Below are 12,138 nucleotides of genomic sequence, written 5' to 3'. Positions count from 1 at the left end.
TATGACACTGTAATTGACAGACCTCCTACTGAATAATGTCAGCGGATTTCTATTTATCTAGACAATTCAGAGTTGGAATATAGCTTAAACATTTCTGCCTAAAAGCAGATTTCCAAAGCTCATAAATTAACAATCCCTACTGAATAGAAAAAAATACCTATCATACAGATTACTGCTACGCTATTTATGCCTATAGTAACTTTTGATAAAAATCAATGAAGTTAATAAAGATGACATTTCACATAAGACTACACCTATCCTATGTCTTTTATGTAATTATAAAAAAGGATGTAATTGTTTTTTCTCATCATTTACAACATTATATATAAATTATATAAATATATATATATATATAAATTGGTTAAAAGCAAGTGGTCTGAAGGTAGAGTACTGGGGTTCAAACCTCAGGTCCTTCACTTGTTATCTATATGTAACCTTGGGCAAATTACATGATCTGTCTATGGAACTATTACCTCATCTGAAAATGGTTGGTAATAATGATAATGAAAATGATGATTACGACACCTATACCTTATTGTGAGGATTCAATGACATAATGTATGTAAAACACTTAGTACAATGCCTGGTACGTATTAAGGTCTCAATAGATGTTAAATATTATAATTATTATGTGTATATTACTGCAAAATGTAGCTATATAAGCCAACCAAGAAATTACAGAAGTTCAATTTCTTATAATAAATTCTGGTGACTATTTGGAAGGAATAAGAAAAAAGAAAATTAGTCTATTGCCAACCAGTGAACACTAAATAGAAAATGAGCTACGTTTTCTACTAATACAACTATTAGACTTGTATTAATTAAGTGGTACCTGGAAGATGTGTAGCATGACTCAGAGTACTCAAGATCTCTCATGGCTTTTCCATTCTCACACATGGAGATGTTTTTATTAGATTACTTGGTAAGTGATCATCTCAACTCGAAACCTTGACCATATAGGAATGCTGCAAATCAAGGTCCAAATCCCAAGTTATCAACTTGTGAAAATGGAACAGCTTGAAGCCCTGAGTATTACAATAGCAAACTTGATTAAATTATTCCCTAGGTGTAGGAGCTAGACAGCCACTGACTGTCCCTCCACATGTCCACTGTTTTAATTCTTCTCAACAAGCTTGCTTTGACCACATCACATGTTATCTAATTCATACTAATTTTCCACAAGGTCTTCTCTACATCTGGTGTATATTACTTTCATTATCCTAATTTGCTATTAATTACGCCTTTCTCACAATATATAAAATGTACGTGCACTCTTGCAAGAACTGTATTTGACAGATATTCACACTTACTTAACTTTAACAGCTCCACCTAAGGACAAAAGCTATAATATCAAAAATTCTTAAAGTGACTAATTAATATACAGGAGGAAAAAGTAGATTTGCTTAAAATTTTTAATTTGGATGGCATGTGCTATCTATATTAAAAATAATGAAGATTCCATGCCACATTTTTATGGACAATTACATAAAACAGGGCACCCACAAGCATACAAATTAGCACATGCCTGAAATTACACAAAGTCTGCCTTCTTGTCTGACTTTCACAGAAATTTTTATTATGGCCAGCTTGAGAACTGAGCTGTAGGCCCACGTCATCCTATTGTGTTTATGCAGTGAGGGAATTTATTTAAAGGATGGAGCCAGAAATATTTATAAAATATTACTTAATGAACAATGATGTTGAGGTATAAATAAACATGTGAAAATATCTATTCATGGGTCTACTCTGTAGAAGACAGGATCTAGGGATACAAAACTGAAAGCCAGTGCCTACATTACACTTTAAAACCCATAAATCCACACATGTGGTGGAGGCGTGAGCATTCTGATACATGCAGACACAAGTACAGAAGAGGGAGGGCCACCTAACCTACACTCGAAAGGTCATGGGAAAATTCTTACACAGAAGAATTTTAAGAAGGAATGTGATCAGATTTGTGTGGAGAAGGTTAAGACTGAGGCATAGATTGGAATCTGAGCTAGCAATGCCTTGTGTAATTATAACCATTTTATCTGGTAAGTATGTTTCAGAGGGTGAACTGTCAAACATCTGGGACTACAACTTCCTGAGAAAAGACAACACCCCCAAGACAGGTGCCCTCACCATCACACGAATAGAACATTACAGATTTTCCCTCACAGAATTCTTTAAAAAGCTCTGAGAACACATCATCTATAAATTTATTAAATATTGATTGATTGGGGGCCTTATGTAATGAGTTGTGCTAGCTCTAAGAAGAAAACAAACATGGAAAAGATAATATCCTGTCTTCAAAGACCTTGTCATCTAACAAAGAATTAATATATGTTGGAATAATCAATCATCTTCTAGGTTACCATAGTATCAGTATAGTTATATAGTTGGTCTGTACTTAGATTTTCAGCAGAAATGCATGCATATATGGACTGGTCCACAGTGGTTAAAATATAACTACTTTGGAGCAAATGGTACTTCATCAAACTATGTGTTTGTATAGCTTAAAAATATAAGCAAATAAAATACAAATACATATATTTAGTAATCAAATACGTGTTCATTTTTTGAAGTTATTACTGAAAATGATGGGTTTTGTAAGTTACCTAAGACTTAGATAACAAAATAAAATTCCTTTATTTCAGAAGTCCAAAATCCAGAATTTAGAGAAACCAAAGGAAAGAAAGAATAAACTAATCTATTAAATACATAGGCGGGTTGATTTCATGATTATTATACAACATACTAAGGCCACTGAACTCACTGGATCTCAGATACCAGTAGAGACAGGCATTCCTGGTCCAATGACTAAGCTAAATATTTCTAGATTTTATGGAATGCTGTAGACAGGAAGGGAATGTTTGTTTTCTTCTCAAACATCAGAGAGTATTTTGATGCAGAGATTCCATCAAGATCAATCAAGAAATATCTCTAAAAACCTGAAGGTAAGTCTCACTACCATGGCTGCTCCAACATTTCTAAATATTGCTGCCAATTGTTGAATGGGTTTCTCTAAATCAAAACAGCCTCAAAATTATCCTTTGTCCTAAAATCTTGTCCTAAGAAATCTCTAAGACCTAATCAAGTTGTACCTTTGAAGATAACAAAGATTCATTTTCATATGCTTACATGGATGGGGAAACATTTTCATAAAGGGAAAAGCGAGGTCCAAGAGAACAGAATTTCAATAGATAAAACACTATAAGGTCTAAAAAATTAACCATTTGCCTTCTACCATAGAAACCTTTTATTAACTCCCAACTCTAAATTCTAGATTCTCCTTTCATAACATCTAATAATTGTAAGGCTCTAGCAGTAAAAAATAAAGCTTGGCATAATTAAAAACCACCAAAAAATGGAGTTCTATAAGGAAAAAAATAATTTCTGCCTTATTTTCTGAGGAATACATTTTGACCGTCCACATAAAACAGTCTTATGTAATACCCGTTTTAATTATGGGTAGATGAAGCAGACGTGAGAAAACTGATGTGCTTACCAACCAGGTAAATGACCATATAGTCTCAGAAAAATAACATACCAGCAAATGCATATGCTAGTGATGTGATACTTATTAGATTGCTAACAATGTCTCCTATATTCCAAGAAGATCCAATACATGAAACTAGAGAATGTGTGATTAAAAGGACTTAATAAAAGTCAAGTTTTATGAGAAGATGTGGATTTTCTAAAATAGCCAAATTCTCTACTATCAAAGACTGTGATAGGTTTTTTTTAAATATAAGTAGGTTTAAAGACTTTCATTTATGTGAGATCATCAAGGGGTTGTGAGCAAGAACAAAAATAAAATTCAATTCTTTTTCTCACCTTCAGGTCCCCAATGGCTCTAACATGTTGTCATACTGATGAAATCTTTCTGGCTCATTCTCTTTAATACTCAAGTCCAACAATGTGCTGCTGCCACTGGGACCTCCAATTCAACTTTGTTCCCCTGTCCCTCACACACCCTCTTGCTGTCCTCTCTCCTCTCCTTACCCTGCTTAATCTTCATGGCCAAAAATATAACCACTCCCTCGCATACTCCTCGGCTCTCTCGTGCGTTCCTTCTTTGCTTCACTCTATTGGCAGACCACAACCATGGTTGATTGTAACTCTTCATCTACCCCCACCTGTAAGGTTGAACATGACTGGAAAAAACCACAACCATACTGACTCGTCTCACTTTCTGATGCAACTTAGAGCCTAACTCCATCTCAGGACCACACTGTACTTTCTCACTCTCCCACTCTCCTAGAAGACTACTTCACATCTTCTTCCCGAACTCTAAACACCACTTCTCCCATTCCGATGGAAGCTAATGCCTTTGCTTCTTACTTCGCTGATAATATTAAAGCAATCAGAAGAGAACTTCCAGTCCTCTCAACCACATCTGCCCAGCATCTGCAAGCAAATAAACAAATGAACTATGCATGTGCTATCTAGAATCAATCCTTTCATCTGTACAATTAATCCCACCCTTTTTGCCCTCTTTGCACTGACGATTCTTTCCTCGTATCTGTCTCATTTACTCTATTGGAACACACCCATCAGCATAAAAGCATGCTATTCCTCCCATCTTAAAAGAAACAAAAAGTCTCTCCACTTCTCTTGTCAGCTACTGACTCCCCACCCCTTTTCTTTAGCTCCCCTAGGAACAAAAATCTGTGAAAGAATAAGCTACACCCTGTCTCCAATTCCTCTCCTCCTTTTCCTCTGAACTGCTGTTGTCATGATCACCAATAGCTTCGACATTGCTAAAGCCAATGGTGAGTTCTTAGCCCTCATCTTCTTCAACTAAGAGGAAAGCACTGAAAACACTGTCACGCCTTTCTCCTTGCCCTGCTTTGTTCACTTCACTTCCGGGATGCCACAAGCTCCTGTTTTTTCTTCCTTACTGGTTAGTCCTTCTCATCTCCTTTGTAAGCCTTCTCTTCTCTCTAACCACTTCATGTTGTAGGGTCCAGAGTGCAGACCTTAGCTCTTTTCTCCTCCTGTGATGATCTCAGCCACCTCACATGACTTTCAAACCCATTCATATGCCAAAGATGCATTGTTAGATTTCCAGTTCCATGCCCCTCTCCAATTCCAGATGAGTATATACAAATGATTAATTGCTGTTTACACTTAAAAGTAAAATAGGTCTCTCCAGCTCCGCAGGTCCACAACTGAACTCCAACATTTTACACCCAAAAGTTGTTTCCCTTGCCCTATTGATGAAAACTGTATTCTTCTAGTTGCTTGGGCTAATGACTTTGGAGTCGTCTTGGAGCCTTTCTTTCTCAAATGCTAGACATCAGTCTGTCAGTAAATTTTGTAGAATCTGTCTTCTACTACTTCTCAGCAGATCCACTGCTACCACCTTCGTTGGAGCCATCAACTCTCACCTGGCTTATTGCAGTGTCCTCTTCTTCCTGTGTCAACCTGTGGTCGCCTACTGTGTAGTCTCAACATAGCAGTCAGAGTATTCCTTTTTATTACTCAGTCAGATCATGTCAATTATCTGCCCCAAACTCTACAATAGATCCCCATGTCACTTGGAGAAAAAGTCACAGGGTCTTATGCGATTTGACTCTTTTTCTACTGCTCTCCCCCTTGCTCACTCTTCCAGCCATCCTTGCCTCCTCATGGTTTCCTAAAACAACCAGGCTCATTCTTTTCCTGATGCTTTTTTACCTAGCTCTTCTTTCAGTAATGTTCTCCTCCTGGATCAGGGGTTCTCAAAGTACAGCTCTCAAGCTGGCAGCATCAGCATCACCTGGGGACTTTGTAGAAAAGCAAATTCTCAGGCCTTATTGAAGACATACTGAATCAAGAACTCTAGGTGGGGCCCAGCAATCTGTGTTTCAACAAGCCCCCCAGGTAAGGCTGTTGCATGCTAAAGTTGCGGACCACTGCCCCAGACGTCTACATGGTAACTTCTTAGCTTCCTACAAGTCTTTGCTCAGATGTCACCTTCTGAATGAGGCCCGCACTGCTCACCCTATTTAAAATTGCATTCTTCATTCCTTCCCCAGCACCCTATAATTTCCTGTGCTCTGCTCTCCTTTCCTTTTTCCATCACCCATATAATCCTCTAAAACAGGGGTTCCCAATCCCCAGGCCATGGACCGGTACCGGTCTGTGGCCTGTTAGGAACTGGGCTGCACAGCAGGAGGTGAGTGAGGGGCGAGCGAGCGAAGCTTCATCTGCCGCTCCCCATCGCTCCCCATCGCTCACACTACCTCCTGAACCATCCCCCCCGCCCCAGTGGAAAAACTGTCTTCCATGAAACCGGTCCCTGGTGCCTAAAAGGTTGGGGTCTGCTGCTCTAAAATACTATAAAATTTACATTTTGTTACTATTGTGCTATTACATTTTGTTACTATTGTGTTACTATTTGTTACTATTGTGTATCGTTACATTTTGTGCCATTGTTTATCTCACCACACTAGACTATAAACTCTGTGAGGGTGGTAATCATTTTGTTTCAGTCACTGACCTGTATAAGTGTCTCAAACAGAACCTGACACTACATAGGTACTCAATATCTATTAACTGGAAGAAGTGGAACTTAATTGGTACAGCCAACAGGAGCTATGCAAAGAAAGCATGCCTAACCAGCAGGCAGGGAGTCCTCTGAGAGGTGGGGGCTGTGGCCCTGAGCACATAATTAACAAGTGTCACCTTATTTCACTGTAAGGGGCGCTGAGGTAGAATGCACATGTATATTAACACTCCTGACACCGGACGCGCTTTACAGAGCAAAGGAACATTCCGGTTAATGTTTCCGAAAGCCTCGGGTACCATGCTGGTGGGGGTGGGAAATGCACTCATTATATTTTCATCTCCTCCTAAATAACAGCTAGGGGTCCTTGACAAAACTCAAGATTAGGGCAGCTGTTTCTGTGGTTCTTACACCTGCCTTTGGATTTGTTGCAAGGGAGAGTGTTGGAGTAGCCTTTTGCCTTTCTATGTATGAGTTTTAAAACGTCCCAAACAAAAGCAAGGTAAGTTAGGAAGGAAAAAAAAATATTGGAAGAAACAATCACTTTTTCAAAAACAGTCCCTCTATGTACCAATCCCAGAGCTAAGTGCTTTTTTTGACATTGACAGTATGGCCCAAAGTCATGGCTGTAACCTGCTTTTGTTGTGTTACCATGGTAGTGACAAGTATATATGCAACTAACACAGAAACCTCTGCTAAATTGTCATTTCTGGTACAAATCTATTCTGAAGAAAGTGCACAATTTTGATGAACCCTTAGTCATAGGAACAATGTCAAGAAACGGGACTAAATAAATCAGATCAATTTGCTGCCATTTATACAGGTTCAACACAATATGTCTGTCAATGCCTGATGTTGGTCCTTTTACTGCCCTTTAAAATGGTCTCAATGTTAGGCTCTAAAATTGATTAACCTGAGTAAAATCAACTATGCAGAATTAAAAAGAAAAAACCCTCTTTAATCCCCACCACATCAATGATGGTTGCACTAATATCATTCTATACTTTTGGCTCTCGACCATCTAATAGCTTTACTCTAGTACGACAATAAAAACTGTTAAGGGAAATGAGGAAATAGCATAGGGATTACTGCTGTTAGCATTTAATAGTCCTGATGCTTGTTTGCATTTGCTTGGAATAAGTATCTAAGGAAAAATTAAGTTCTAAGCTGAGGCTACTATTTGAAATCCCAGAAAAGGCTCCTGGGAATAGTTTGGCTTTTTTGTGACAGTAGTTTTTCTGTTGAAGTACACCATTCCCTAATGAAAAAGACCTGGCACCGCTTCATACGATAAAATGTGATCAATGCAAGGAACGTGATGATCAGTTTGGGAATGAGTGTTTTAATAAAAGAAACATGAAACTGGCTGTGCTTTGGCAGGATATACCCCAAACCATCATGAGAAGCATCATCCTGGCCCACAGATGATCCCCATCACGCTACAACTGTGCAAGTTCCCACTGACATCACCGACAATGCTGGCATAGAGACAAAGGCACGATCCAAAAGCAGTCACGTTGGATTCTGCTTCTTAAAGTCACATGAAAAATAAACCAACTTCCCTGCCTCCCCCCACCCTCCATTATCTACCAGGAATAGATCTGGGGCTCAGCAGAGCTACTCGACACTTACATTTTTAGGCAAGTGCATAAACAGAGAGGGACAATAGCAATTGTGAAGAGGAAAAGGCAAATCTTTAAAAAACAGTGACGCGGTAAAATGTGATAAATGTGAAATAAGGAAGAAGCAAAAAGTAGAGTTTGAATTATCTAGATCTGTCACAGGATCCTCTAACATTTTGACGCTGGAAGAATAGATCAGCTAGTTCAAGTAATACTTGCTTTTCACCGTGTTTTATAAAAGATACCAATGCAAGAAGATTTAAGCGTATTGATAATATTGAAGTTTACGTATCTGTTAATAAAAACAAGTTTACGTTACCCGCATAAATGCTTGATGTGTTTTGCAGTTAGCCACTCTGCTTGATACTTTTATGCTTCCTGTAATCACGTCAGAAGTTCCATTGGAAGAGAAGTAAAATCTCGATGGAGACTCTGCCTTTCGGTTCACATCCAGGCTCATGTTATAAAACAAAACTGCAAAAATGTAGAGAGAATTGCAATTAGTATAATTATCTGAAGGCATTTGTTTTGTTATTTTTAAAGTGATAATAGTCAAAGTTATATAGAATACTGGAAATATATTAAATTATCTTCATTAAATAACTTTCTAAAAACTAACCTGAAATATGAAAGAGGGAACAACTTAAAATACACATTTCAAAAATTATTTTTATAAATTAAAAAAAAGAATTATAAACTTTTCTCTAGGTTTCTACTTTTAAAATTAACATCTTTAGTGATTTGCTTAATCCTCCTACATATAAACATTTCACAGCTATACTACCAAAGTTGTTACTAATAATAAAAGTCTCAAGTAAAGTTTCAGATTTCTTCGAGTCCTTTTGTCCGTAGAACGTCTGGCTGAGGAAGTACAGGCACCCAAATGTCACTTGTAATAATTTTATCTTGTGTGGTTACAGAACTAATTTCATATATGGTTGGGTTCATTTATTTCCATTTGTTTCCAATTTGAGGGGTTGCTATTTTTCTTTTTTTTTTTTTAACGTGAAGTGAACACATGGTTTAAAAGTCAAACCTACATAAACAGCTGACTCACAGACCTCTCCTTTCCAGCCCTAGACCCTGATTATTTCCCTTCCTTGTTTTTATTGGTTTCTGGTTGGATCTTCCAGTGTTGATTTATGCAAAAATAAACAAATATATACAGACATTCTCTCAATAAATATTCTGGCAGTTTGGTAAGAACTTATTTCAAATCTGACATGGTAAATGATGTGCTAAAGAAGATCTTCAATAACCAAAAAATTAAGGAAAATTTACAACAACCAAAAAAAAAATTCCAAGACCGATCTTACCAAGAAAGAAAGAGCTATTTCTTGAATATAAAAGGGTTCTTTGTCAGACTGGTGGTTGTCAGAGGTGAGGGGTGGGGGATGGGTGACGGGATCAAAAGGTACAAAGTTCTAGCTACAAAAAAATTCATGGGGATGTAATGTACAGCATGGTGACAACAGTTAATCATACCGTATTGCACACTTGAAAGGTGCTAAGAGAGTAGATCTTAAAATTTCTTATCACAAGAAAAAAATATTTACAACTATGTATGACGATGGATGGTAACTAGACTTATTTTGCTGATTATTTTACAATACACACAAATATTGAATCATCTCATGTTTTATACCTGAAACTAATATAATGTTGTTCGTCAGTTATACCTCAATTTAAAAAATTGAAAAATAAAAGGCTTCTTTGCAAAACAAGCTACATCTAGTAGTCCACCGAGAGATCATTCATTATATAGGAGAAATAATTCGTAAGTGATATTTAAAATAATTTATATTATTCCTCAAGTGTTCATTTACATTTTAGGAGTATCTTACTCTTCTGGAAGGATTTTATCCACTTCAAGGAAACATAAGTATAAAACCTACATCACTCCTACAAACTTCAAATAAATCTTTCAACCTTCCTTTTATTTAGAAAATAAAGTCCAAATCAATTGGCTTCAAAATTACTACAACTGAGGTTCAATGCCTCAGAGATAGAGTTGCAACTGAAATAGTCATCTACAAATTCATCACTCTGAGCTCAGACAAGAGCACATGAAACAAGGGAAATAAAAATCCATTCACAGTAAGTGGCAAAATGTCCTGGTTTTATTAAATATGCTTACTATGTGAATTATTTCTCCCAAGGAGTCATTTTATGACAACTATAAAGCATGTTTTGTAACAATGCTATGATTATTTATGATTTTCATATATTTGTTTTCAATCATTTAAAGAAATATTTGGTCACAATGGAATCGGTAGTACGACAAATACTGATTTTCCATAAAGGGAAATAGTTCTCTCTATTTAACGTGTGTCTCTCAGATAATCATCAGCTTGTCTGTGTCACTGTGTTACTAGGGTCATGCTCTCCAACTGCTACTTCTTCAATCAATAACCAGATGAAGGTTTTGCCCACTGGCCTATCACTGCATCTTTAATGAGGACTTCTGCAGAGTACCATTAAAAATGAATCTTATCTATGATATCTGTAAGAAAAGAATCTAAAAAAGAATGAATATACATATATGTAAAACTGAATCATTTTGCTGTACACCTGAAACTAATACAACATTGTAAATCAACTATACTCCAATAAAATTAAAATTTTAAAAAAATGAATCTGATCTAAAATAGAAATACCAGGCTCATTCTCTACTTCTTATTACAGGCTAATTCAGACTGAGGCCTCTGCTACATATCTATAGCTTGGTTCAATCAGTATCTGCTACCCTTCATGATGTTTAGATGACACCCGGCAGGGTCACGGGAACAAACAACTCTTGATAGGCCTTGCGGGGCTCAGGAAATATATGAATTACTTATGTCCAAATGGTAAACTCCGTTATGCTTCTCTCCTACCATGGGCTAGTTTCATTAGTAGTTATTCTAATATTAGCTTAAATATAACATAATTAGGAACATTAACCTGCTAGAAAAAAATGTAATGATTATGAAGTCACACAGACGTTATTTGAGATTAACCACAATGTTGGATGAGCCATATCAAAGATACTTTCTCCAGAGCAGATCACTGAGAGTTGCCTATGTACGGGCAAATGGGCATGGCTCTTAGGAGCCGATACTCATAGTAAATCCTTAAGAGATGTGTGTTATTTATGGAAATTAGAATCAGGGTCTAGACTCCAGATAAGCTTCTTCAATTACTCAAAGAGGATAGAATAAGAAAAAAAGAATCTTCCCCCTCTCAGGCCTCCAACTTAAGCCAGCTCAAGACTTCAGTGAGCCTCATAAAACAGGAGGAGCTGTGGTGATGTTCTTTTCATTCCAAAGAGACCTTACAGATTAAGCTCAATTAGTTTACCTTAAATAACACAGCAAGTGATACTCTTGCTCTATTTCCTGCCATAATCTCTAAACAACTAGAGCCTTAATGTGCCCAACTCATTGGTTAGAACAAAGCGAGAATCCGGAAGATGAAGAGGAAAGGTTATCAGGTGGCTGCTCTCTCCTGCCCTAAAATCCCCTCCATGGTGAAATACAGAGAGAGCTCGAAAGATGACCAAGAGATTTCTGAGGGAAGTGCACATTCTATCAGGCATTAATTTGTTAAGGGCACCCTTACCGATATAACCTGGAACCTCTTTGCCCTTATATGAGAAACAGAGTGTTAGATCCATGCACACAGAAGGCAATCCATTTTCAATACAGTTAAAATTTGTTCTATTTACTGACTCAGGATGGTTTAAAGAAGCTTCGACAATCACTACAGGTCTCGTCCTAAGAAGGAAATAAAATTAGCAATATTAATTGCAGAATTATTTTTCCTTAAGATGACAGTTAACATTTGTTTTGTCAGTTTCCACTGATCAAGTAATTTCATGAAACTGTTTAATAATATGTGTATATATATACCCAATTACATTTCCATGTATGAATCAAAAGAAATTTTCATTTAAACTTCTAAAAATATTGACTTTGATGATTTATGTATATATCTAGGTAAGGTGGGAAAAATATCCTAAAGTTCAATAATTAAATTTCAGAGTATCAAAAGGAGTGTTAT

General features: G+C 36.8%; 1 protein-coding gene across 9 annotated transcripts in view; it reads right to left on the bottom strand.

Moving 5' to 3' along the window:
• The window catches only part of ITGA4 (integrin subunit alpha 4), a 463,364-nt gene that overhangs the window by 33,975 nt on the left and 417,251 nt on the right, over positions 1-12,138 (bottom strand). For all 9 annotated transcript variants that reach the window (XM_079924117.1, XM_079924118.1, XM_079924112.1 and 6 more), the window contains 2 exons: positions 11,698-11,852; positions 8,417-8,571 (listed from right to left, as the gene is read on the bottom strand). In XM_079924117.1, coding sequence (XP_079780243.1) covers positions 8,417-8,571; positions 11,698-11,852 — 310 coding nt within the window. The remainder of the gene's footprint in view (positions 1-8,416; positions 8,572-11,697; positions 11,853-12,138) is intronic.

This window comes from Stenella coeruleoalba (genome assembly GCF_951394435.1).
Source record: "Stenella coeruleoalba genome assembly, chromosome: 6".
NCBI classification, from domain to species: domain Eukaryota; kingdom Metazoa; phylum Chordata; class Mammalia; order Artiodactyla; family Delphinidae; genus Stenella; species Stenella coeruleoalba.
The sequence above is the reverse complement of the archived record's forward strand: the minus strand, read 5'-3'. Positions and strand labels throughout refer to the sequence as shown.